The 27,875-nt window shown below is 42.3% G+C and overlaps 2 protein-coding genes and 1 non-coding gene across 13 annotated transcripts in view; 1 reads left to right on the top strand and 2 right to left on the bottom strand.

The window, feature by feature from the left end:
- SNX5 (sorting nexin 5) lies at positions 1-27,257 on the bottom strand. Of its 5 annotated transcripts, none has more exons than XM_063633944.1 (13): positions 27,168-27,257; positions 15,289-15,393; positions 13,689-13,799; positions 12,327-12,448; positions 10,924-11,047; positions 9,841-9,936; positions 8,653-8,758; positions 8,490-8,565; positions 7,422-7,461; positions 7,248-7,334; positions 5,848-6,007; positions 1,511-1,596; positions 1-800 (listed from the first exon to the last, which is right to left on the bottom strand). In XM_063633944.1, the coding sequence occupies exons 4-13, from the start codon at positions 12,398-12,400 to the stop codon at positions 750-752; spliced, it is 900 nt and encodes a 299-aa protein (XP_063490014.1). In that variant the 5' UTR covers positions 12,401-12,448; positions 13,689-13,799; positions 15,289-15,393; positions 27,168-27,257; the 3' UTR covers positions 1-749. The 5 variants fall into 5 exon arrangements, with proteins under 5 accessions (XP_063490014.1, XP_063490013.1, XP_063490016.1 ...); XM_063633943.1 differs by lacking the exon at positions 27,168-27,257 and adding an exon at positions 26,849-27,099; XM_063633946.1 differs by lacking the exon at positions 13,689-13,799.
- Positions 13,939-27,875, top strand: part of MGME1 (mitochondrial genome maintenance exonuclease 1) — a 29,803-nt gene continuing 15,866 nt past the window's right edge. For 2 of the 7 annotated variants that reach the window (XM_055265210.2, XM_055265205.2), the window contains exons 1-2: positions 13,939-14,064; positions 23,256-23,341. The gene's annotated coding sequence lies outside the window, so the exon portion shown is untranslated. Of the gene's footprint in view, positions 14,065-23,255; positions 23,342-27,076; positions 27,627-27,875 lie in introns of those variants that run through there. The other 5 variants (XM_055265212.2, XM_055265206.2, XM_063633947.1 and 2 more) reach the window with 4 other exon arrangements.
- LOC129474944 (small nucleolar RNA SNORD17) lies at positions 21,076-21,313 on the bottom strand. The gene has a single exon (XR_008654689.1). It is a non-coding gene; the product is annotated as a small nucleolar RNA SNORD17 (small nucleolar RNA).

Raw genomic sequence — 27,875 nt, 5'->3', positions numbered from 1 at the left:
TTAGTAGCACGATTATTTTATTATATGCTTTATAAAAAACATGCCCAAAGACATACAACACAACCCCCTCGCCCCCCAACGGCCACTAGGGAGGGGGCTCATACTTTTCCTAATGTAGACCTGGCCATCTTATAAAGCAGACCACATTATTTGTTTCCATATATACCCGTAGATATTTCTCTCCCCTCAAATATTTATATCTCGACTAAAAAAAGGAGGTGCAAAGAGTATATAAAGATAAATGAGACTTTCTTGCTGTTGTTATAGTACAAACACCAGATGACTACCAGTGGAGTAATCAAGCAAAACAAAAACACAAACCCCACCTTCAGCGAGGAATGGAAGGTCTGTTACCGGCCTCAAATAGCTGAATCACCTGCTGTAACTGGCACCTCCCTGACAATCATGGGTTTGTAGGGACATGGGCCAGGTGATTGCTTCTACTTGTTTCCAGAAGGCAAATGTCTCCTACACCCTTTCTTAGTAACTGAAGACAAACTACGGGAGAATCCAGTATTTAGATTCTGCCCAGAGGTATTAAATGCGCAAGGAAAAATTAGTTATGTCCAAGTAGCAAGCAATAATATTTTTAAACCAACATGGTTAAATGTTAAGATTTGTAGAAATCAAAATATTTATTCACATAATTTTAAACTAAGGTTGAAGCTAATATATCTTCCGTGGTAATGATTTAAGTGCAAGTGATGCTTGGCTTTCTTTCACATTCTTTTCTTCTGAGTGAAGGCATATCAGTTATTCTTGAACAAGTCAATACAGCTCTGCAAAAGGGAGACATTGTTCTGTGGGGAAAAAAGTCAAGGCAGACCAATGAATTATTAAAACTTGCCATATACCTGTAATGACTCAAGTCCACCAACATAGCTTCTCACGGGAGATTTAAAGTCAGCCAGAGCAAGCTGGCCCTTCTCTTCATTAAATCCCAGGTGAACTGCAACGTACCATGCATCCCAATTTCATGTTTCAGCTCCTCTCCCTCAGTGGGCAAGGCTACCAGCCAAAGAGCTGACGTTCACCCCAGCACCTCTGCCCTCACCTGCTTGCTCCTAAATGTGATCCTGCTTACTGTAACTTCTTAGACACTATCGGTGCATTGTTCTATGAAGGCGAGGGCCTTGGAAAGATTGAATAAAAGCTGCTAGAAATTAGGGCTGGGAGCCGTAGCTCACACCTGTAATCCCAGCACTTTGGGAGGCCAAGGCAGGTGGATCGCCTGAGGTCAGGAGTTCAAGTCCAGCCTGGCCAAAATGGTGAAACCCCATCTCTATTAAAAAAAAAAAAAAAAAAAAAAAAAATTGCTAAAAATTAGTCATGGGTGACATTATAAACAAGACTACAAATAAACAATGAGTGGCTCCCATCAACTAAGTACTACAGAGGATTAATACCACAAGGCCACTCCAACTGCCTGATGACAATGGGTTAGTAAATTGGGAAATAACTTTGAAAAAAACCATAAAAGATGTTGGCTTCATTTGTAGAAAATACTTACCCTGGCATGTTTTATTTCCAGTTCAGACATTTCAATTAGATTCTTTCTAAACGCTGCCACTCTCTTCCGTTTGAAATTTATCAGTTCTACAGGAAGAAAAAATGTTTATGAAACCAAGAAAAACTAAACAATTTTCATGTTCACTTTAACTACCAAATGGCATTCTTACAAATGGTCTCCAATGCTTTCATGAACCAGCATTATTTCCTCACATTTGTATTATCGCTGTGACTGGGACACACCAGACATCTATTAACTGTGGTGATACAGCTATCACTGTCTTTAAGTGGAAAACATCACTGAATCACCAAGCATCGTGAGTGGGAGAGCAGCAGCTTATGACTTGGAGGACATGTGATGAGCAGCCTCACTCTCACCTTTAGGTACCAGTGACTGGGAACAGGGCTGGAGTATGGGTGGTGGTGAGCCACATACTTCACCAATGGCTTGTGAAAATGCTTCTCAAAAGACATACCAGGTTCGTGCAAACAATGTTCAGCATCACTAACCATTAGGGAAATGCAAATTAAAACCACAATGAGATTACCTCACACCTGCTAGAATGGATTTTCTCAAATAGATGAAAGATCAGTGTTGGCAACAATGCAGAGAAAAGGGAACTCTTCTACACCGTTGCTGGGAATGTAAATTAGTACAGCCACCACGGAAAATGGTATAGAGGTTCCTCAAAAAACTAAAAATAGAATTACCATATGATCCAGCAAACCCACTTCTGGGAATATAACAAAAGGAACTGAAATCAGTATCTCAATGGGATATCTGTACTTCCATGTTCACTGCAGCATTATTTACAAGAGCCAAAATACAAAATCAGTTGAGAAGTATCCATCAGTGGATGAAGACAATGTAGTATAGACACATAATACTATCTGGCCTTTAAAAAGAACCAAATTCTGTCATATGGGACAAGGTGGATGGATCCTAGAGGACATTATGCCAAATAAAATAAACCAGGCACAGAAAGACAAACATTACATGATCTCACTTATAGGTAAAATCTTAAGTTGAGCTCCTAGAAGTAGAGAACAGAATGATGGTTATCAGAGGATGATGGTGGGGTGCTGGGGAAGGTGGGAGTAAGAATGGGTAGAAGGCTGCAGCTAAACTCAAGGAATAAATTTTGAGATCTACTGTGCAACAGGGTGACTACAGTCAATAATATATATTGAAACAGCAAATTTCAAATGTATTACCACTGAAAAAAATGAAAGATGTTAATTAGCTTGATCTAATAATTTCACATTATATACCTGTATCAAAGCATCACACTGTATTCCATAAATGCAATACAATGACTTGTCGATTAAAAATAAAACTGAAAACATTTTTAAATCCAAAACAGTGAAAACTGCTACACGCATTCAAGACAGGTTTACTTGATGATCTTTAGGGCATGCTTCCTTTTCATCTACTGCTTTTTCTTTTTTTTTTTCTTGAGACGGAGTCTTGCTCTGTTGCCCAGGCTAGAGTGCAGTGGCGGGATCTCAGCTCACTGCAAGCTCCGACTCCTGGGTTCACGCCATTCTCCTGCCTCAGCCTCCCGAGTAACTGGGACCACAGGCGCCCACCACCACGCCCGGCTAATTTTTTTGTATTTTTAGTAGAGACACGGTTTCCCCGTGTTAGCCAGGATGGTCTCGATCTCCTGACCTCATGATCCACCCGCCTCAGCCTCCCAAAGTGCTGGGATTACAGGCGTGAGCCACCATGCCCGGCCCTTTTTCATCTACTCCTATTGCTATCAGAATGCAGCATTAATGACCCATTGGAAATTGGGTCATCAAACCAAGAATATGCATCTCTCGCCCCAATTCCTTCATTGAATTTGTGACATCAAGTTCTGTCTTGCAGTTTTACTTGGGTAAAACTTTGACCATCACCCAACCTTCTGCTGGTGCTCAAGTGTTCAGAGCAGACTCACCCTCCCTCCTGTCTCTACAGTGCTGTCCAAAAGAACAATACAAGCAGCCACATCCAAGTTAAAAAGTCACAAATTTCATAGTGATATGTCAAGTCTATAGTGCTTGCACTACAAGGTGATATTTATCAGTCCCTTGGATATCCTGGGTGAAGATAAGCTCTCTGCCTTCCTCTGGACCTACACACAGTACCAGGGCTCCATACGCTAACTATTCACCTCCTGTGAAACCAGACCTTACCCACTGACTCAACTCTAGTTGTCGGCTCAGCTGCAAGTCTCAGAAAGCACTTAGACCAAAGGCAAACAGGTTAAGACCCACCAATCTCACCATTCCACAGTATTTTTAGATAATGTACCTGTCTTGCATTTTGAATACAGGATATAATCAATGTGGGCGAAAACTTCAGGCAGTAAAGGTAGACCTGAATTGGCATCATTTTTTAAAGTTTTGTTTTTTCTTCAATCTCCTCTAAAATTTCCAGAGCCATGAAACTGGCCTATAAGATTTCAACTCAGTAGTTTTGAAGTGTGTACGTTTCCTTGAAAATTTTAGTTTAAAAAAAAAAAAAAAAAAAAAAAGCTGTTTCAGGAACAGGGAGCATGAAGGTTATTTTGGAAGAACCCAGGACAGCCTCAGAGTCCGTCTACATGACATTTGCCAGGAAGCTCTGTGCCTTTGTGCCTTACAGTTAAGGCATTGTATTATAATCCTGAATAGACAAAGAGACAAATGATTAGAAATCTATAAAGTTTAGGTTTCCCCCAGGTAGCTTCAAGCATGCTGATGAACAGATCATTTCCCTATGTCTAGATTACACTACCACTGGGAAACATGAATTTTTCATGGAAACATGCGTTAGGGGGTTGGGATTGAGTCCAACAGTGCCCCGCTACAACCACTCACATTCTGGGTAATCCATTCCAACATTTGCTCTGGCATGTTCCATGGCCCCTGAGAACCCCAGAGAAGATCCACATAATCCTCTTAGGTAAGGACTACATATTACACTCATGTTCAATGGAAATGGTGAAAGTCCTCTGCTCTAAGAGGTGAAATAGATAAGGCGAGAAAGAACCCTGTGGACGTGGACATGGACCGGACTTGTGATCCCTGAAAACTGCATGTGTGTCCAACGGCATGCTTGTGCATACACACATACATTTCCTAGCTCAGTCCACTGAAGTGCACAGAAGCAGAGATACCCTGAAACAATGAGCATACTCAGATGCTGATAACTGTTCCCAAAGAGAAAGAACCCTGGCTCCTTGAAGAAATGGCCAGTTTCATGGCTGGAGTAGAGAGTAAGATTAGCATGGCCTGTTGCTCTAAAAAAGAGGGGTCAGGGTGTTACAACCACATGCCAGCTTAAAGGTGCTCCTATTGGCAAAGTCTGGACAAGCATCAAAAATAACTTGGTAATACAATAATGAATTCTAAACCATTTTAAAAACTGGGAGTCCATGACTCTAATAAAGATAAAGGAAATTTCTGAGAAAATGGAAGGCTTTTTTGTAGTAGGATGACAAGTGCCAACTTGGGTAGGAAAGCTAGAGCTGGAGATGAGGGAAATTGTCTTTCTGCAATCATCAGAGTAACAGCTGGTTTAGGCAAGAATCATTAATACATGCTAAGCCTAAGGAGGAAGTTTGATGAAGACCAAGGTATTTGCGTGGTCTTAAATAGCCTCACCACAGATTGATGGGGGTTAAAATAGTAACTACACAGTGGAGAAACTGGATTTGGATACTATCTAATTGAGTAATCAAAATTACCACCACAAATGAAGGAGAGACACACTGTCCAATCAGAAGTGACACCCCAATAAGGGCATATTACTTCTATTCTGCCAGGAGCCCATAACCAGATCTAAACATGAGGAAACCTACCAAAAGTCAGAAATACAGGATTTGTAAAGAGATTCTCTAAAAAGACTGATATCGTTAAAAACTAAGAACTATTCCAGAGTAAAGGAGACTAACAGCTAAGACAACCAGATGCAATCCTAGACTGGATCTTGCAGAGGACATCAAGACAAACATGAGAATACAGACAGCAGATTGTAGTCCCAAAGTTAAGTTTATCACAGCAAACAACCATATTGTAACCATACAAGAGAATGTCTTCAGTCTTAGGAAACAAAGCACAACATTTTTAGGGCTAAAAGGAGCATGACGTATGCAACTTAATCTCCAATGGTACACAAAAACCAGGTGTGTAACGTTTGTAAGCACACAAAGCCATGAGGGTGACTGTGTATGCGCAAGTGATAAGGCAGAGGGGGTGAAGTGCTGACACTGGGTGAAGGATACATGGGTGTTTTTTGCACTATTTGTGGAACTTTTCTAAGTTTGAAATTATTTTCAAATTATAGAAAGAAGAATGTCCCTGCTCAACCTTCTTTTGCAGATTCAGAAAGTTGTTCAAATTTCTGGCAGCACTCCTGCTGGTGTGCCTCAGCCAACTTGACGTCTCTGCTCTTTAACCGGGCCTTATCCAGAGCTTTGTTTGAGTTCTCATAGTCAATGAGGGCTTTGGTGCGTCTGTATAAGAGATCCTGGGAAAAAAATTAACAGGTATACACACTAAATATCTAAACCAGTCTAAAAAATAGCCCAAGTGCCAATGTACCACCTGAGATGTTAGTGGCAATAATTTACCCCTACACCTTCCCTCTCCCAGAGTATTTTTAAATCTCCAGCTTCAGCAGGGATGAGCAATGCTGATAGCTTTGTTGAGAGCTTTTTTTAGAATTCCTTATATGAATCAAGTGATTACTCAAGAGTGAAAACAGGACTTTTTTTTTCCCAGTAACTCAGTAAATAAAGTTAACTTTAAAAATTAACTATTGTGTTATCAGAGATAACTTGAAATATACAGTCACTGCTGGGTAAGTCCAGTGCTGCTAAAATACAACTGGGCAATGAAGTAGTAAGAAACATAACCCTACCCTGCAAATCCTGCTTCTGGTAATCTACCCTGGAGATCCACTTAGTCAGATATAAAGGTTCTTTGCAATCTTACAACAGAGTAGAAGTTACTTTAGTATCTGAAATCAGCAATTATGATGTATAGATTACACATTTAAAACTAGGTGAAATAATAACTCATGGGTGAAACTACTAGGCCTATTTTTGTATATACTCAAATAATCGTTAAGTGAGCTCTTAATTACATGAAAGCAGAAAATAGGCTATTAAAAAAGTATGTTTTTAAAAACTCCCAAGATTCAGAAAACATGCCAAAGGGCAAATTAACTAAAATAAAATTACATGATGGGGGAAAAAATTTTTACCCTTTTACTTTCTGATGACATTTCAGCCTTAGAGGGCATACAATCCTATCTAATTTTATTTTGCCCGATTTAATACATTTCACATAAAATTAAGACATATTTGTTCAGGGCAATGCAGACAACGCATGTTTCGTTCCCAAAGGAATGAAATATGCTTACCATTTTGTCCACATATACATATAATGCTTTACGGCTCAAAGGCTGCAGGGATACTTGCAATTTAATAAAAACTCCCAAATCTTCTCTGCCCCAGAAACAGCCCTTTCTGCATGTTATGTCCCACATCAATGACCTATAATCCCCCAAACTATTACCTGTCTACTTCACACAACCCCTACAGTGCTGTCAGATACACAAGCTTTATGGATACAATGCCAGAAAGGCATGTCATTTATAAAAACAAGTCTGATCAATTCTTATTCTGCCCCTTTGTATAAAGAAACTTTTAAAACAGACTTCTGGTCCTGCACTGCTCTGAGAAGCTGAGCAACTCTCTTCCTACCTTAGCAGCTTCAATGTTGAGCATGTAGTATCGGAGGAGCTCTGTTAGCTTCAAATCTTCATCTGATGAAACTCGACCCTCTACTTTCTATATAGAAAAGGAAAGGTCACCATCAAGGCAGAAAGCTACAGATTATGAAATATATATTATGAAGACCAACACAAAAATCCTTACCCTTAGTTTTTCAAATAGCTCAGCAACCTTCAATAAGTACCTGGAAATGTACACATAATTTTGGTTTAAGGTCTTAAATCATCTATAAAACATGATCTTACCAGTGTGCAAGACAGGAATGGGTCAACTCAGGAGTCCTAGCCTTTGGTGATTTAGCATTAATTTAAAAGTAGTGCTCTCACTTCAACTGACCCCAAATAGTAGAGAAAATGGTCACAAAATTACACACATGTACAGCACCACACTCAGCCTCTTGGTGACCCTTCGGTCATCCTGCCATGCGCCCAAATATTCTTATTAAATGCCAATGCTTCTGTTAACCAAGGTCAGGTTCTAATGAGCTCTGCTATGGGCATCACAAAGCAGTAAATATGCTACTTAATTCGTCATGGTTCTGCCATTAGCCTTTCAATTTCAAGTCAGAAGTAGAATCACCTGTTTTGCCAAGCCTGGATGTTAAGTAAAATATTGTCTTACACCAGAAATGCCCAGGATGGAGAAATTGAAACACATACATAAGTGCAGAGTGAAAATGGAAGGGTTTTTAATTCAATGAATGAAGGTAATTTCAGAAAACTGTACATCAAAACAGCTGTCTGTCAGACTGGGGTCATTAAATTATTCTCATGACCACTATAACCAAATCTCTTCAAGGTCCAGGGCAGGGGCACATGTTCTTAGGATCTCCTGGGGCTGCATCACAGGCCAAAAAAAAAGAAGGTCTAGGGCATTACCAGGCAAAATGGCAAGCACCAATTGCCAGGGGAAGATTCAAGATAAACTCTCACAAACTCCAAAACTAAAGAAAATAGGCTTTTAAGTGTGACAGAAACTATTGCTTTGACATTTACTGTATTTGTTTACATATAGAAGAGCCCCAGTCCCCTACAATCGTCTTACAAGTGTCTTATGTCCAGAGAACATGTAAGATGAGTGCTGGAGATTTGTCTTACTGAGCTTGTAACTCCAGAGCAGGACCATGTAGTCACTACTCATTTATGCTTTTAATTATACCACTCAGCACTCTTCAATTGGGTTAGAGGAAATGCTTTTCCAAAAAAACCTTACTTTTTGATGACTGTGGGCTCTTCTAAAGCCAGGCTATGTAAGCAGGCTGCAGTGTGGATATAGTCATCGGCAACATCTGCAGAAACAAGGACAAGTCTTTTTATCCAAACACAGCCAGGCTCATCAGCAAAGCTGTAAGTGACTAGTGGTAAATGATATTTACTTTTATGAGATCTGGTCATTTTGTCAGCTTTCACACAAGAATCTTTGATCCTATTGTAATAGTTAATAAGGAAGTTCTTCTCTTGCTCAAAGAAGTCATCTACCTCCTAGAAGGAAGAAAAAAAGAACCAGACATTTCATGAATGTGAAAATATACTATCCCTGCAGCCTTTTGTATTTATCAATATAAAAATATATTGCTTAGAACATGGCAAATAAATACGAGTAAAGTTTAACCTCTTCACATCAGGGAATTACAAATTTACGATACTATTTCTTAACCAAGGCTGGCAAAAATCAAGGGCTGGCAGAAAATGTCTACAGAAGAATCACTTAACAACCACCAGTAAAACTGGCATCCGAAGACCCAGCAATTTTACACTAGTACAATGGTTTGGATACCTATCTGTGTGTCAATGAGGTTTTTTTTTTTCTCTTGATTGGTTTCAGACTGGGAGGAAATCCTGGTATCTGGTAGGCATTGGCCAAGGATGCCAATGCCAAATATCCCATAATGCGTGGATACAGGACAGTCCCATACACTTTAAACAGGACCAAGTCCGAGTTTCCTAATTTCTGATGATGCCCTCTCTACTTAGCACCTGTATTCTGGGCTCCCTGGAGTGGCAAAGCCAGATACCAGAGAGTAACTGTAAGGTTAACTCAGTTACAAAGGAATGAGGCCTGAGAAGTAGGAAAGTAAATTACGCCTCTAAGGGTAATGGAAATGTTATTTTGTATTCTTATCTTTGCGCTAACGCCTTGAAATCCAGTATGTAAATAAAATCTAAAGTTTGGTTCCTTAGTTGTGCCAGCTAGGTTACATGTCAAGTGCTTCTCTATCACCTGTAGTTGGTGACCAAACTGGACAGTGTAGTTCTGAGAATGGGATAAAATACTGATCTTGTACTTTATTTTAGAAATTAACTGAGTAATCTCCCTCCTTACAGAAAAGGAGAAAATGAAGCCAAGTGTGGAAAGGTTCAAGTTGCTTCTCCTGGGAGAGAACAAGGTGCTTTGGGAAATAAGTGAAAATTGAGTAAGTAGATGAAAACTACCAAAATTTGAAGAAAACTTACATTTCTTAAAAGTTAACCATTTGTTTCACAAGTATCTCTTTCAAAGAAACAAAAGGTCACCTATTCCCGATGAAATAAAAAATTTTCTCCAACAGCCAAAGGTCACTGACCTTAACTCCAGTAAAAAGGACTTCATCAGCACTTTTCACCACACTTTTGAAGAAGCCACCAAACATCTCTTTAGTATTTTTCCGCCTAACACTTAGCTAAAAGAAGAAAATTCCAAAGAACAGTTTATATGGTATGTATTTTTCTAGATTCTCTTAAAGAAGTTCTGAGTAACATTATAAGTAATCCTCTTTATCAGTACAGGCAAATGCATAAAGTATCTTTAATTCTGCCTTAACCTCCAAGCTTAAAACACCTAATGGCTAAACCCAAACATAGGTAGGTCATCTCATTCTAAAAAGCTTAAGAGATTTTGAAAGACGGACTAGAAGCTAAGTCTTAGTGGCTCTGAAATCCTCGGGAAAATTACTGTTCTATCCATATTAAGTAGCAAAAACCAAAACATGTTAAAAAGAAAAATAGCATAAAAGTCATAATTCACGGCCAGGCACAGTGGCTCACGCCTGTAATCCCAGCACTTTGGGAGGCCAAGGCAGGCGGATCACGAGGTCAGGAGATCGAGACCATCTTGGCTAACGCGGTGAAACCCCGTCTCTACGAAAAATACAAAAAATAAGCCGGGTGTCACGGTGGGCACCTGTAATCCCAGCTACTCAGGAGGCTGAGGCAGAATGGTGTGAACCCAGAAGGTGGAGCTTGCAGTGAGCCGAGATCGCACCACTGCACTCCAGCCTGGGCGACAGAGCAAGACTCCGCCTCAAAAAGGGAAAGAAAAAAGTCATAATTCAACAAAAAGGGTAGCTGGGAAGAAAATAAATTACACAAATTTTAATTTCCTTAAAATGAACTTAGTTAAGTTTGGAATTGTTAATAAATTAACTAAGGGATGTTTGGGACTGTTAGTTTCTTAAAAAGAAACCTACGTTTTGGAAGGGGAAAGAGTCAAAATTTTCTTTAAGCAGAATTTTACAAAAAATGACTTACACAATGAAGGAAAAGCAGCATCTAAAAAGGTTTCCACTGTGTAAGAAATTCAAAATTTTAAAGCAGTAGAAACTATCAAGTACATTTTGAAAGTATAAACATTTGAAGTGGATTATCAAAACGGAATAAAAATGCCTTACATCCTGATCATATTCCAGGAAAACATGAAAGTTGCGATCTTTACTGAGAACAGGGTGAGAAGAAAGCCGCTGAAGGAAGACTTCATGGGAGGACACAGTCTTCTTAAAAACAGCGAGATACTCACTGAAAAGAGATGCACACATGGCATTCAGTTGACACAGCTCAACTACCTGACCAGTACCACTCCTGATTAATTCTATGGCTCTGCTCATGCCACCACATAAAACACTGCAACTGGACCAAACAGTGTTTCAGTATAAACTGGTGTCTAGTTAGATAATAAGGCAGTTGCCATTTTTGAATCTGTGGAATAAGCCCATGGAGGAAAGCAATATTGTAATTGGATTTGATGGATCAAGTCCATGAGCTCCTAAATCTACATGCAATTACTGTTACTTAGTAGCCACAGAACATTTGTTTCTTTAAAGCAATGAGAACCTTTAACTCCGCAGCCCGAGTATACAGCATGAGTCTAATGAAGCTAAAAGTTAACAAAAATTACAAAGCAGCTTTATCTCAACCTAGACATTAAAGGTCACCTTAAAATTCCTAATGGTAGAAACTTGGGTCTGTTGTGTTCAGTGCCTCATTCCCCAGAGCTGGTCCCGAGAGCCACTCAAGTGTGTGCTAAATGCTTTCAGGGCCTGGAGGTTTGAGTGCTGCCCTAGATGACACAGGGGTTTGGAGAGGGGGAGCTGATGGTGGAAGAGGGGAGGAATGAGTACTTTTCAGCTAAGATGAGGAAGTGCAAGGATGGATTCGTAAGAAACTTTCCAAAAATCTATTTTTGTTTGAAAAAATTAAATGACAACCAGATTAAAATATACTTGCTGCCTGTAGACCTGGACTTCCTCTTTCAAATCATCAATGTGATGGTTACTGAGAATGCTACTCTATAACAGCACTCATTATTTGGCCTGGCCCCGGGGCGGCTCACTATAATCTCAGCACTATGGGAGGCAAAGGTGAGCTGATCACTTGAGCTCAGGAGTTCGAGACCAGCCTGGGCAACATGACGAAACCCCATCTCTCTAGTTTCTTCTCAACATCTAGTAACCAAGCTTCCGAAAGAAAAGCTTTGTACATTATGAGCAATTTATAAAGGCACAAAAGTTTATTTCCTCACTGTGCCAGACCAGCATCCCTAATAAGTATGCTCTACATATGGGAAAAACAACTAGTCTATCGAGTATTGGTGTCGATGGCCTCCAGTGAATCAACGTGTGAAGTACAAAGACCATGCCCCACACTATGCATTACTAGTTTTAGAAAACGACGCTAGGGACCTAATTAAACAGCTGCACTTCAAACAAAATTAAGTCAGGTTCTTCCACTTATTTTTGTACACAGCACCACTTTTCTACTTCTCAAAAGACAGAGCCCACCAGGAAAATCCACTTACGCTTCCAGTTCTTGTTTCATCTTGGCAAATTCTTCTTTTGTCATAGACCCTTCACCTTCTCCCAGTTTCTGCATCTTCTCTCGAGGACCATCAAAGTCGGGCTTCGTAGGAGCAGGTGGAATCTGCAGCAGAGGCAGGAACTCATGAGCCTCTTGTCCCAGCAGCGATGTTTTCTAGTTGGTGCCTCATTCTACTCTTGCTGGTCCACAGGAGACAACCACTCCACTCCTGTGGGGCTATTTAAAAGTCAACTCCTGTTTTTTCTTAACCTTCCTTAACTCTTCTGGACATTTAAAATGAGGTGTCTTCCTGAGAGTTGCATATTCACTTTGATGGCAATCATTTGTTCAGTTTATCCATTATAGACAATTGTTCAGAGCACAACAGTGTCTATACTGCTTCAATGTTGGCCTAGAACTAGTACAACGAATGCTAAACACCAACGATTAGCCATCAAGATTATAAAGTGTCCAGTATTCCAAAGGAATTTTTTCCTAATCCCAAAGGATAATCAAGGACTCTAATTTTGAATGAACAGACCTATCTAAATATAAGCTTTGGTACTAATTTTGTTTAATGATTAAGAAATCATCATTTGGAGAGCTTCTTCAGTCTGCCTGGCAGGACAAAATGCATGGAAATCTCCTTTAAAATCAGTTAAGTCTGTTCCTGCAGCCAAGAAATAACAATCAAGGGCTGAAAACTGCGTCCTTGAGCACTTTGTTTTTGGGAGAAAGAGTCTCACTCTGTCACCCAGGCTGGAGTGACGTGGCATGGCCTCAGCTTACCGCAACCTCTGCCTCCCAAGTTCAAGCGATTCTCATGCCTCAGCCTCCCCAGTGGCTGGGACTACAGGTACGCACCACCACGCCCAGCAAATTTTTTGTATTTTTAGTAGAGACAGGGTCTCATCATGTTGCCCAGGCACGTCTTAAAATTCTAAGCTCGGATGATCCACCCACCTCAGCCTCCCAAAGTGCTAGGATTACAGGCATGGCCTCCTTCAGCAACTTTTGAGAAATCTTATCACAAACTATTACCAATACTGTTTCCTAGAAATCAATTCTACTGACATTGGAAAAAACATACCAGAGAAAAAACAAATTAAAGGTAGGTAAGACTAAAGTCATTACACTGTTCACACCCCTTTACAATGTAAATGATGTAAGCCTGTATGCACCACCTCAAAGCTGTAACACTATTCCTTCACATACTTTCCACTTGACAGTTAGCAAATACTCCAGTGGGTGGATGAAATCTAACTTTTCACAATCCATTACAAAAAGTGGATATAAGTCTCTTTTAAACTAATGCATAGCAAGGCAGAAAGAACTAGCTTATTTGATTTTCTAAAAGACTCACAATAAGCCCAGCATAGTCTGTTGTTTCAATAAGAGTATCATGTAGCCACACAAAGTCTTCATGTTGCCTTGTAACAGAAAACTCTGGGCTCTGAAACGTGGGCAGTGTGGTCTGTAAAGAAAGAAAGAAGTTAACTGGTAACCACGACTTTTAGATAAGTGATTTGGGTTTCCTAGGCTACGCAGTGGGAAAATTCTGCATAATACATCATAATATGATCCAGTAAAGAACAAAGCAGTAACACATGATCTCCTGTCATGAAAGTCATAGCTAAGATTCAACCTGAACTCTAAGGATTTCTCCCCAAACTCCACCTTTCTGACGCCTGTAATGAATACCCAATCAGAATCTACTGGTAGAAGTTCAGTTCCAAGAAGTAAGCCACAACCCTAATTCTATTTTTTTTGTTTCTGTGTACTTTTTTTTGTTTATATACATTTTTGGGACAGGGTCTGGCTGTCACCCAGGCTGGAGTGCAGTGGACTGATCTTGGCTTCTTGGCTCACTGCAACCTCTGCCTTCCAGGCTCTTAAGCCATCCTCCCACCTCAGCCTCCTGAGTAGCTGGAACTACAGGTGTGCACTACCACATCTGGCTAATTTTTATATTTTTGGAAGAGACAGGTTTTTGCCATGTTGCCCAGGCTCAAGCGATCTGCCCATCTTGTCCTCCCGAAGTGCTAGGATTACAGGTGTGAGCCACCCAATCCAACCCCAAATTCTACCTTTGTAAGTATGAATTTACCCCCCACCCCCAACTTATGACAAAAAAGAAAAATAAATTTTAAAAAAACCTCTTAGCTGTAACTTACTATGGTTCTAAAAATTGTCCCTGGCTTCCTTCCTTTTCACTCCAGTGAATGCTGATTTTACCTCCTTTGATCTGGTAAGCTCAGGCAGAGAATTATGTCACCAGTCTTTTTACACTGCCTCCGGAATAACTGAAGTGTGCTATTCAAGCCGCCCAGGCATTAAGAAAAAACCACATGGGAAAGGTCTTTCCCAATTTAGTAAATGCTGAAAAAAAGCAAGCTACAGAGAGAAACTTCCCTTGGATGCAAATTAAAAACAAAGGTGGGGTCCGGTGTGATGGCTCTGGCTCACGCCTTGAATCCCAGCACTTTGGGAAGCTGAGGCACGTGCATCACCTGAAGTCAGGAGTTTGAGACCAGCCTGGCTAACACAGTGAAACTCTATCTCTACTAAAAATATAAAAATTAGCCAGGTGTGGTGGCTCAGGCCCGTAATCCCAGATACTCCGGTGGCTGAGGTACTAGAATTGCTTGAACCCGGGAGGCAGGGGTTGCAGTGAGCCAAGATGGCACCACTTCATTCCAGCCTGGGCAACACAAAGAGACTGTCTCACAAAAAAAAAAAAAAAAAAAATGCCCCACAGCCCAGGGCTCTGCCACAGCAGAATGCTGCTGCCACAATGGCACTCACCTGATGCTTACTGTGAGATAGATTGGGGAGGTTCTCACTTAATAGTGCTACCCTATGAATAGCAACTGTTTGAAGCCCAGGGAATCTCTTCTCACATCCACCGTGAATAACAAGGCTGTAACCTAGCACTGTATGTATTACCCCTGCATGTTACTTACCTTTGTGTGCACGGTAAATTTGACTTTATCTCTCTCACTGAGCGCATCAGGGATGTCAATCTGAAGCGAGGGATCAACATTCAGGTCCACAGATACAGATCTCAGCTGAAATACATTTTTTGCATATTAATTTCAAACTCATTTGGCTCTAAAAAATTATTCCAAAAATAAGTAGTTACTAAAAAGCAGTTTATACATAGATCATTTAGAAATGTCAGTTGAGCCGGGCACGGCGGCTCACCCCTGTAATCCCAGCACTTTGGGAGGCCAAGGCAGGTGGTTCACAGGGTCAGGAGATGGAGACCATCCTGGCTAACACGGTGAAACCCCGTCTCTACTAAAAATACAAAAAATTAGCTAGGCGTGGTGGCGGGCAACTGTAGTCCCAGCTACTCGGGAGGCTGAGGCAGGAGAATGGCGTGAACCCAGGAGGCGGAACTTGCAGTGAGCTGAGATCACGCCACTGCACTCTAGCCTGGGCGACAGAGCGAAACTGTCTCAAAAAAAAAATTAAAAATTAAAAAAAAAAAGAAAAAGAAATGTCAGTTGAGACATTTCTAAGTTTATTTGAAACTGAGGGGAAACCCATTCTTCACATGCATGTGAATATATCCAAAGTATTCCTGTAATGTAAACAAAACAACTGCTACAATGTCATGTACATTACATATGTCATGTACATTTGGCCAAATACCTGACTGTACACTAAGGCCTGAACTAAACAGAACAAAATCTTGAATTCTTACATAAATGCCAAAGTACAATGAACATTCAAGAGGCATTAACCAGGCCACACAAAGATCTGAAAGGAAAACCTGGGAGATGGCACAGAGAACAGTCATGTGGAATAGGATCCTGGGTGGAGAGTTCCGAGTAAACCTGGGACTGTTTCAAATAGCCAAGGAATCTAGACAGGAGGGTGAATTAGAAAAACCAACCAAGGCCTTACTTAATTAGCACAATCCCACTGTGGTTACACATGAGCAACAAGTGTGAGCACCACTCTGAATACTCAATTAACTGATTTTGTGAGCTGGAAACTGAGAGGAAAAAACTAACTCCATTTCTGCCCGTCAAAAAAAAAAAAAAAGAGAGAGGAGAGAACAGTGGCAGCACTAATAGGAACTGGGCTATTAGGGAAAAGTGACTTAAATAAAGGTAAACTAAAGCAGACAAGGTGGTGGTCAATCTGAAAACCTGACACACAAGGCACGAGGAACTCATAGAGTAAGCATCTCATTGCCCCATTCCTTTTACTGTAAGGAGTGCTACAGTAAAATTGTCATAACACTGGATTACCCAAAGCAGGGAATGCCAAGTGAAGACTAGAATTAAGAAGATGAGGTATTTCGCTCCAAATTTCCCTTTGGGTCCCTTTCTTCAAAATAAAAAGTTCAAGACTAAAAACTTATGTATTTAACCTCTAAAACGTGAAAAGCTGGTCAATCAGCTACAAAAAGACTAAATATATTCACTAAAAGCACATGGATTACTTAAAAGTTTCAAGTACTTCCCTTTTTCCTTAAGCACTGTATATTTATAATTCTGAAAGCCAGAGGGAGCCTATTACAATGGCTTTCCTCCAAGAAATTAAGCTCAAGTAGTCACCAGAAGTTGATTTTAACATCAACTATTAGTAAGATCAAAACAGATACTTTTGAGTCCTCACATCTCAACCTAAGTACTTTTCTTCCAAATGAATTCTTGATAACTCCTATGAAATACCTGCTTGTGTCTGGCTTAATTTTCACATGTCCATTTGTGAGATCTCTGCAAAGAAAGATAAAGCTTCAAGGTCAGCGACTTCATTTGATCATAACTGTGACTCCAGCTCTGGCATATTTTCTGATAAGAGCTTGCTTCCTTCTGCTAAGTTAACACTGGGCAAATATGGCCTTTAAAAATACCTCAAACCATTAACTGAGATGTGATTGCAGAGGAATACCAATGACTCTACTGATCTCAGGCTTATCTGTCAAGGTCAGGCAGGCCCAAAAACAGGAATAAACAGAGCCAGGCATAAGTAGTAGCCATGATCTCTGGAGGAGACATAGGACAGCTGACAGGACAGGTCTAAGGTGCTTTTCCCAGAGCTCAAAAACTGCCACATTTCCTAAGATTCCATTTCCTAAAGGCACAAACCCTGACTTCTAGCACTGCTCAAATGAATATGCTGACAGTTCCATTTTCACTCACAAGCCCAGCAAACTCAGTGAGCCTGTGAACTCCACATGGGATACCCTTGGAATTAGAATAGGAGGACCCAAGGGGGATGTAATCAAGTAAATGGAGCTCATTTATGCACCACAGTTAAAGCTACAATGGATGCTAGCAGCTGCTTTCGCTGCTTTTCGTTCCACTGAGTAATTATCTTCTGTTTTCGTCCCTTTTCCCATGCAGAGGTAATACCCCCAACTATACCTGTCTTCCTTTCTGGTTAGTATAGAAACGTATCTTTTGTTTCAGAATGTGATGAAGACAAAAAGAAGAAAACCACTAGGTTATAAGTGACTGCAACCATAGCATATCAAACATCCAAGCTTCACTAGCAGCCATTTTTGCCCAGACATTTCGCCCTAGGAAGAGATTCAAGCAAAAATCCAATCACTTGACATGATAGCCCTAACCACCAAATAAGCAAATAATGCAATGTTGTATTTGGGCCTTAAAGAACTGTCAAAAAGAGAGTATTGGCAAAATCCCTCAGCATCCAGGCCATCACTAACTCAATGTCCCCCAGGCACAAGTTAAATGAACTTTCTCATATTATAGCATATAACCCTCCAGATGAGACAAACACGGGTAGAAACTTGTGAAATGACTAGAGCTTCCAAGTCAGTATTTGTACTCTCACTCGGGAAGCATCAAGTGTGACTAAAAGTTCAGCACTCCTTCTGCTTAGTCAACAAACCCACTCCACAGTGCTACAGAACTTGCTAAATAATTGCCAGGCTCCACTCTTCCCCTCTCACTTGCCTCTGCCTCCATCCCCCTAAGCTTGAAGTGCTCAGAGTACTCCTTAGCCCACAGATGTTACAATGCTTACAGTGGCCGTTTACAAGTTGACAAAGCAGGCTTCAGAACCAAGTCCGGCCTTGGGCATGCCGGACCTTTACCATGCAAAGTTTTACCTCTTTTCCAGATCCCTTAGGTCACTTATAAGAATCAAATTGAAAACATACCTACTCTCAAATAATTTAAGTTTTAAAACTGACTTCTGGCTGGGTGTTGTGGCTCACGCCTGTAATCCCAGCACTTTGGGAGGCCAAGACAGGCAGATCACTTGAGGTCAGGAGATCGAGACCAGCCTGACCAACATGGTGAAACCCCATCTCTACTAAAAATACAAAAAGTGGCCAGGCACGGTGGCTCACGCCTGTAATCTCAGCACTCTGGGAGCTGGAGGCAGGTGGATCACAAGGTCAGGAGATCGAGAGCATCTTGGCCAACATGGTGAAACCCCGTCTCTACCAAAAATACAAAAATTAGCTGGGCGTGGTAGCACGCATCTGTAATCCCAGTTACTCAGGAGGCTGAGGTAGGAGAATCGCTTGAACCCAGGAGGCAGAAGTTGCAGTAAGCCGACATCACACCATTGCATTCCAGCCTGGGCGATGAGAGCGAAACTCTGTCTTAAAAAACAAACAAAAAAAAACACACACACACAAATTAGCCTGGCATGGTGGCGTGCGCCTGTAATCCCAGCTACTCAGGAGGCTGAGACAGAAGAACTGCTTGAACCCGGGAGGCACAGGTTGCAGTGAGCCGAGATCGCACCACTGCACTTCAGCCTGGACAACAGAGCGACTCTTCAAAAAAAAAAAAAACAAACACACACACACACACACACACACACACAAAACAAACCCAACAACCCAGCCTGAGCAATATGGTGAGACCTCATCTCTATTTCAGAATTTTTAAAAACCTTATTTTTGTAGATTTCCCTTGAAACTAATGGCTCACGTATTTAAAGTTTTAGGTGAAGTTTCAGTTCATGATGTACTTCCCTACCAGGTCAATCCTTACAATACGGATTATAATCAGCCTTCATGGTAAACAAGCACAGCTTCATTTGGAAAGCACATTTACAACTGTTTTAAAAAATTGCAATGCTTTTGGTAAGAGAACCAAGGCACTTTTCTAAAAGGAGAAAAGTAGTTACGGAATCCCTGTGCATTTCCTCACCTATTCATCAGCTTCCCAGCTGGGGCACATCAGACACTGGCTGCAGGACAACCCTGCAGCTCTTGAGCTCCTGCCACCAGTCTTCATAGACTACTCACTTTGGGTCCAAATTTCACTTACGACTCTACCAGCAAAGCTGCCTCTTCAAAAGGTTTAACGGCTTACAGAGGGCAAAGGGCACCTGGATGACTGAACAACACAAAAGGCAAGATTCTAAAACTCAGAACCCACGAGGAGACAGAAAAAATACAGTTTTTTCTAAGTGGTTATGGTGAGTGCAGACTCAGCGCCAAAATGAAAAAGACACAGTCCAAAGAAGTGAAACTCCACAATCCCTGATCTGTTACATTGGGGCTAGTTGAACAGTCATTTAAATCTAATTAGTCATCTAAATCTAATAGTCATTTGTATATAATGTAAGACATGGATACAATATGCAGTGCTAGCCCGTATCTTCCTATTTGAATATCCCACATAAATTACTACAGATAGAATAAAAAAGACACATATCTATTTAAATGACTTCCTAGTTTCCATTCCAAAAGCAGAAGATATGTACTTAAGCAGCACATGCTACAGTGTCTTCTCTTTCAAACTATTTGTTCCTAGCCTCTAGGGATTTTGTTTTGTTATGCTTCATTCCACTGCCTAAGAAACTAAGATTTTGCCAGGAAGAGGGCCAATGTGACAAATCATCCATGATTCTTAGCATGGACCCAAGAAGCCTGCCTCCTTGATCAGATTTTCAGCTGGAAAGGTATCCACACCTTACCTAGTCCAATATTCGTTAAGTGAGAACATAAAATTCGAAGATGTTCTGTCACACTCCAGATTTGTATTAATATCCACAAACATTAAAGATTCACATGATACATATCTAGGAAACATATGCTACTTTGTTACTGTTTGAACTCTCAGGAAACAATGTTCCCATTGGTGCTCCAAATTGTTACTATTCTTTTCCATCCTGAAGATAACTAATACCTACCTATCTGTGTTCAATGTCAGCTTTAGATTATGGCACTGGTGTGTGAAAAACAACTGGTTCAACTATATAAGCAATATATTATATAATATATAAGCAATATACTAACTTTGCTTTTTTTTTTTTTTTTTTTTGAGACGGAGTCTCACTCTGTTGCCCAGGCTGGGTGCAGTGGCACGGTCTCAGCTCACCGCAACCTCTGCCCCCCCAGGTTAAATTCTCCCAGATACTCCTGCCTCAGCCTTCTGAGTAGCTGGGATTACAGGCGCACGCCACCCCACCCAGCTAATTTTTGTATTTTTAGTAGAGACGGGGTTTCAGGCTGGTCTCTAACTCCTGACCTCGTGATCTGCCCGCCTCAGCCTCCCAAAGTCATGGGATTACAGGTGTGAGCCACCGCGCCCAGCCCAACTCTGCTTTCACAGGTATTGGCTCTCATTCCCTAGCCACTGGTTCTCCCCTTCCTGTAATTCAGGCCTGCAATATAATTTCTTAGTCCCCCAGGGAAAACAGAACTAAAGACTTCTAACAGAAGATCTCAGTCTACTAACATAGCTAATAGCTATTAAAGCTACTCAGGCATCAGCTTAATAAAAACTAAAGGGCTGCAGCAAGTGATCAGATTTTCACCACTCATCTTTGTGAGATGGGTCTCAGAGGGCCCCCATCCCTGCTGACACCAACCATTCTTACCGGTAGCCTGCCAACACACAAGCAGTTCACAGTAGAACACTGCAGACTGCAGGGCATTTGCAGGCTACATAGCCTCAAGTTCCTAGAACAGGAACTGAGGCTTGGAAGGAGGTCAGTGCAGCGCACTCAGCGAATGGATAAACTGAATCATCATTTCACAAGGCTGCAAGCCCATGTACTAATGGAATCAACATGGAACCAGAGTTAAATTACTGCCTTAAATATCTAATGCATGTCAAGAAATCCATCTAATTACTAAGTACCAAAATTATAATACTTTCAAATGAATCCACAAAGCAAAACGGTTGAACTACATGATCTGTAAGATCTCCTGGCAGATAAATCCTACTGGGAATCAATACACCACTGCTACCAAGAAAACAGTTCCAACAAATGAATAACAGAAACCCAGCCAGGCAGAGAGGTTCTTGTCTGTAATCCCAGCACTTTGGGAGGCTGAGGCAGGAGGATCGCCCGTGGCCAGGAGTTTGAGACAAGCCTGGGCAACACAGCAAAGCCTTAAAAAAAAAAAAAAAAAAAAAAAATCAGCTAGGCTCAGGGGCCTATGCCTGTACTCCCAACACTCTGGGAGGTTGAGGTGGGAAGATCACTTGAGCTCAGGATTTGAGTCTACAGTGAACTATGATCAGACCACTGAACTGCAGCCTGGGAGCAGGCTGAGACCCTGAGACCCTGTCTCAAAATGTAAAAAACAGAAATGCCAATTTCCCTTATTCAGAGCTAAAGGCCTTCACCTACTACCCAGTCCCATCAAGGCTCCCTCCCAAAAGTTCACTGGCATACCATATCAAGTAAGTAAGCCCCCTTTTTTTGTAGCAGGGTCTCACTCTGTTGCCAAGGCTGGAACAAGCCCTCTTCAACAAAGCTAAGATGGTCCATATTACTCATGTGGATGAGGGTGTTGAAGGACATTTACTGCCTTCCTTCATGGTCTCACTTCATGATCAAACCAAGATGCACAGGAAGTAGGTTTGACAATTTACCTTTACCAAGAAAGACGATTCAGCAACAGTGGTAGAGCTGCCTGTTTGAACTTAAACTTGGTCATCTCAGTTTGAAACACAAATGGCAGCATGGAGAGCAGGCTGCCCGCTTTTTGGTTGGACATTTCTTTCACTCTGAGTTTGAGGTACAGCAAATTTCCCAAATCATTCAGATGTAAATATTCCAATACTCAAGCCAGGGGCCCATTCAGGAGGCTGAGTGCGGAAAGATGGCCTGAGCCCAGGAGTTCGATACCGGCTTGGGCAACACAGCAAGACTGTCTTGAGAAAAAGAATTCTAAGCAAAATAAAAACAAGAATTCAAAACAAAATTCATGAAAGATATAGGAAGGGTAAGGGAAGAAGTCCAACATTTTATCACCCACCAGCTACCAAGTATCTAACAGCATGATGTCCTAGCTTTGCGGTGCTCTTGGAAGAAAAAGTGAAAACCCTGCAAAGGGAGCCATCTGGATTTGTATTCCTCATCATTTACCACGACTAGAATGCTGAATGTGCCCTTCAGAAACTGAGCTTTTCAGGCAGAAATTATACTTTTCTCTCCAGACCATATAGGAGTGCCTTAAAAAGTTATGCCAAAATGTAAAAAGGAGAAGAGTCAAGCCAAGGACCCCCATTTCTAAACTGAAGTCTTGGCTGCCCCTCAAACTGCAACTTACACACTCCTCCTGGGGTACTATGGTTTGCCTTTAGGCAGCATGTGAAGGTGTGAAGATCTCTTTTAGGAGATCTTGTCAGAGTACCTCAATGGCCAATCAGAAAGCAGGTATTAAGGGTGAAGAAGCCACTTTTTGGAAAGTTAGATCATGCAGAGAAACTTAATTTACACTTTAAAAAATCAAATTTACCACATTCATGTGAGATGAGAGCTATCCTATGGCCATCTTCCTTTACAATTTCAGTAAGACAAGACAGAACTTACCAAGCTCTGAAACAGTCATTTCTCACTATTGGGATCATTAAAAGTTAGATTGTTTCCTTAAATACTATTTAACTTCACTACACACTGTTGTGACCACGGGCTAAGACATTCAGGGTACTAACCTATAGATCTGTTCTCACCTAATTTGCTCAAGCATCCAGATCCTGATAATAAAGACAGCAAAATGTTGAAACAGCAGGATTTTAAACCAAGTTCCCCTCTGCAGCACAAGAAACTCAGGTAAGTTTCCAGTGTCCAAAGCCTACACTCACAAACACAAACACGAAGCCCTCCCTTTGTAACCCTCAAGTACCCAGAACCTGCTGAAGAAAACCATCTTTCACCACCTTTTGATAAGGTTCCTCAGTATTAGTGGAAAAGCTTAATTCTCACAAAGATATCCAACAATGCTAATTTTTACATGGCATGTTATTTCCTTAGGCAAGATTAATAGAAAACCTGAAAAATTCGCAACAAGCACACAAAGACTAGCTTCTGTAACACAACCTGACCCCACTCATATCACACCATTTTAGAAGGAAGTCCATTTAAACCAGTGATTCTCAAACAGGCAATTTTGACTTCTTACTATCACCATGGGAGGGAGGAGGCCGCGTCCTAGCAGAAGCCAAGAACAGTTGCTTAACATCCCATAACACAGAGGGCACTCTTCAACAAGTGATCAGGCTAAAATGTCAACAGTGCTCCCCAGGTTGAGAAACTGAATTTTAAACTAAACCTCTAGTTTAGATGACCACTAGGTCTCACCGAATGAGAGTTTACAGCTCAGAAACAAATCTAGAAAACTTACAGCCTTGGCCAGGCACAATGGCTCATGCCTGTAATCCTGGCATGTTGAACTGGATGGTGAAACCCCGTCTACCAAAAAATACAAAAATTAAGCGGGCATGGTGGTGCATGCCTGTAGCCCCAGCTACTCAGGAGGCTGAGGTGGGGGCGATCACCTGAGCTCCCCAGGTCGAGGCTGCAGTGAGTTGTGATAGTGCCACTGCACTCCCGCCTGGGTGACAGAGCCAGACCCTGTTTCAAAAAAAAAAAAAAAAAAAGCCTCTTGGCCATTTCTACCTATGGCCAAAATAATGTGAACAGATAATGACCTTTTAGAGTATTCACAAATGGGGATCTTAAGACACCGAGTACAAGTTACTGAACTAGAACTAAGGCGTGGGCAGCTTGATATGTTATACTTCCTCAACTTAGAAAATAGTTGCAAGGGTAGCATAAAGCTTCAGTCCACAAAGTTTGTAAGTTTGGATTTGCTATGGTATTGGTCAAAGTTCAGGATTGTTCCTAAACTAACAAACTGCACTCCATCCTAGCTAATGGAGAACAAAAATATCCCTAGAGGCAGCTTCCATACCAGTTAAACACGAAACCAGAGCAGCAGCACTTAGTCTACACTCTTGACTAGGTAAGAGGACAGATATCATTCACCAACGTCCCTGTAACCAAGCAGTAAGTTAAGGCCAAGTTGTTACTGTCGAGAACCCCCTAGTTAAAAATAGCACTAGGCTGGGAAGGTCGAGTTCAAATACCAGCCTGGCCAACATGGTGAAACCCGGTCTCCAAAAAAATACAAAAATTAGCCGGGCATGGTGGTGAGCGACTGTAATCCCAGCTACTCGAGAGGCTGAGGCAGGAGAATCGCTTGAACCCAGAAAGCGGAGGTTGCAGTGAGCTGAGATCGCGCCATTGCGCTCCAGCCTGGACAACAGAGCCAGACTCCGTCTCAAAAAAAAAAAAAGAAAACCAAAAACCAATAATTAGTAGAGGACCAGTTAGGAAACCAAATTAACCATGCATCTCTTCCCCTGAACTATTTTCTGAGGAAGAAGGCAAACCCCAACACCCTCGGCTAAAGAATGTAACAAAATGCCAGTGTCTGGCTACCAGACACGACTGACACAGTATTCTCTTTCAGTTTTGCTGAATTGGCCAAAATGAGTATTAGGCTAGAATTCAAAATCCTGAAGAATCAAGTATGTCCCCCTACCTTAGTGGGTCTTAACTCCATCCTCAAGGGAATTCCAAACCAAAGTAAATTATCAGGGGGGCATTTTAAACATTTTAAGTAACACACAATGTAGGTAACACACAAAACATTTCAGTTGACTACTGAAATTGTATTATGGCAAGAAGTTGCCCAAGACTTAGTTTCTCATTATTTCATACTTGCCCCAAACTCCCTTTCAGTTAACCATAACACCATCTAGGCCAGACCACAGCAGGTTATCAGTATCAGCAGAGATCAGAAAACAAAAATAAAGCCACGCGTCAGGGTAATTATTTAGTTTTATTGTCTCTTTATTCCTGTAATGTAAAAAGGAAAACAATGTCATGTAACTCTCTTCACAGATACGGACAGTTTCTGTAGCCTCTAAAACAGGCAGGAAATGGCCTTCATAACCATTCTCCAATTTTGCTGGAGGATCAGGGTGGTGGAAAAGTCATTTTAAAAACCAGTTGCAATATACTGTACTATCAGAGAGTGGGGTGAAGCAACGGAGTCCTTTTACCTAGCTGACTCTGAATCAACACAGCTAAAAGAATGCACCAGAAAGAAAGAAAAAATAAAATGCTACCAAAATCCCAATCCAGTATCTACCCTTTAGGGAGAAGTTACCTTTATAATGTTTTACAAAGAATCGTGGTCTCAAGTTTCCACTGTTTTAGTAATAAAGAACTTTCAAAAAAAAGAACACTCTAAACAACACCCTCCTGTATACAAAGCTCTATTTCAATAATTAATGCAATGATACCCTTGTTGAAACAATCCAGCCGCTTTGAAACTCTGGTATTTACTTACTAGATGAGCAAGTTTCTCTATGGAGGTGCCTTTAACTTCTCAAGAGATGTGTAAGTTAAGACGGCTCCAAGTTAAATTTTAAGAGAGCCTTGTATTTTTAAAGGTTCTTTTTCATCGGTCAGAAAAACTTACGTTGACGATTCTGCATGCAAGGTTGCTCACAAACCATGCATCGCAAAGCTAACGAGGCAAATTTAAAGAACCAATGAAAAAGAGTGGAGGCTCGTCTGAATCTTTAATTGGCTATGGGAATCTCAATTTATTGCATTAATAATCTTTTAGACCTCAAGATACACGTGACCTAGGAACAGTTTACATCAATGGACAAGACTTAAAAATAGACACCAAGTTCATCAAGTATTTGAGCACCTACTAAAAATTACACAACTCCCACAACAACGCATTTTGCGTTTCTAAAGTTGTAAGAAGCATATTCAGACGCTTGATGGAATTTCCCAAGTTGTTTGGGCCCCCCCCCCAAAAAAAACAGGTCTTCTCAGAAAAAGCGGGGGAGGAAAAGGGGGGCATTTTAGGGGCACAAACCAAACTGGTCTGTCGCATGTTAAGTCAATTTCACGTTCACCTACTGGTCACCACGAAGCCGAGGAAAGGTTTAAAAAGAACATTCCAGGGTCTCCAGAGATCATCTCTCCAAGTCCGCTCGGCACCGGCGCCTGAGCCGGGGCTAAGATCCCGCGTCTCTGGTTCTGTTCTGATAAAATCCGAGATATCCACAGGGATTCCCCGGGGCAGCCTTCAGGGAAGACGAGGGAGAGGGGCTGCCCGGGTCTCACGGGTGCTTCCCGCGCTGGGGATGGCGGCGAGCAGCCAGGGCCTATGGACGCGCAAAGGAAAGAATGCAGCAACTCCAGAACTCGCAGGGCCGCCCGCCCAGGAGTCTGAGGCGGGAAGGACCTCACCTTGCTGCGGTCCTCCTCCTGCTGCTGCAGCAACTCGGGAACCGCGGCCATGGCGACGCGGGACTCGAGCAGGGGCCGCCTGGCTGTGCGAGGAAAGAAGAGACTGGGCCGCCGCCGCCTGGGCGCCTCTCGGGGGCGGCCACGGCCCCGCCTCCGCCGGCCTCCCTGCCCGACAGCGGCAGGAGGCCTCCGGAGTCCGCCACCATCCCAGCTGCCCCAGGAGCAGGCGAGCAGGGCGCCACGTGCTCCCCCAGAGCGGCCTCCCAGTCCCCGCTGCCGTCCATCTTGGAGCCGGGCAAAGACGCCACGCGGGGCCTACCCTTGCTCCGCTCCACAAGGAGGCCGCCGACCGCAGGGCCGCGACACTGACGCGAAGCTACGGACACTCTCTCAGCAAGACGCGTCTAGAGAAAGACTGCGTTGCGGCGCGGGGGGAATTTATTACTCAGCCCCAGTCCAAGATGGCGGCGAGCGCTGACGTCACCAAATCTCGTGAGAGCAGACGGGCGCGATTTGGAGGCTCGCGCGATTTGGAGGCTCCCGCGCTTCGGAGACGACGGCCCTTCTGCTCGGAGAGGTACTCCTTGCCTCTAACTGATGGCGCGTCGGCGGGGGCCGACGAGAGCCTCGGGTGGGGCGTGAGCGCCGCGGGGCATTCTGGACCTGCTTTGCCTTAGGCTGTGCCTAATTCGAAACCAAAGCGCGGGACGGATGAAAGTACGGGTCGCGAGAGGTTGTGCGCGCCTTGAGAGTTAAGCGAAGTGTGGTGGCTTCCAAGGTACCGACACTTGCCGTAGGCTGGGCTTTTATTTAAGTCGTCTTTTCTCTAATCCAGACTCCTGCCACAGGGGCCACCGCCGTCCCGGCCCCGCCAGGGGTCCGCACCCACGGCAGAGCGGGAGGCGCCTTTTTGCGGTCCCAGTAATGGGACCTCAGCGCCGCCACTAGCTCTGACCGGCGAGCGACGGGACCCTCCAACCCGATTTCCACGTCTGTGCAACGGGTTCATTCTAGATCCACGGTAGAG

The sequence above is a fragment of the Symphalangus syndactylus genome, chromosome 24 (genome assembly GCF_028878055.3).
Source record: "Symphalangus syndactylus isolate Jambi chromosome 24, NHGRI_mSymSyn1-v2.1_pri, whole genome shotgun sequence".
Lineage (NCBI taxonomy): Eukaryota > Metazoa > Chordata > Mammalia > Primates > Hylobatidae > Symphalangus > Symphalangus syndactylus.
The sequence above is the reverse complement of the archived record's forward strand: the minus strand, read 5'-3'. Positions and strand labels throughout refer to the sequence as shown.

What these genes read in the sequence shown, in the direction of transcription:
- SNX5 (XM_063633943.1), bottom strand. Translation starts at nt 26,899, where the DNA reads ATGGCCGCGGTTCCCGAGTTGCTGCAGCAGCAGGAGGAGGACCGCAGC. An exon ending in TCCTGGAATATGATCAGGAT is followed by an intron (nt 9,937 to 10,923) that starts GTAAGGCATTTT and finishes TTCTTCTTTTAG; the next exon opens with CTAAGTGTTAGGCGGAAAAA. An exon ending in TTCTGAATCTGCAAAAGAAG is followed by an intron (nt 1,597 to 5,847) that starts GTTGAGCAGGGA and finishes TTCTTCCTGTAG; the next exon opens with AACTGATAAATTTCAAACGG.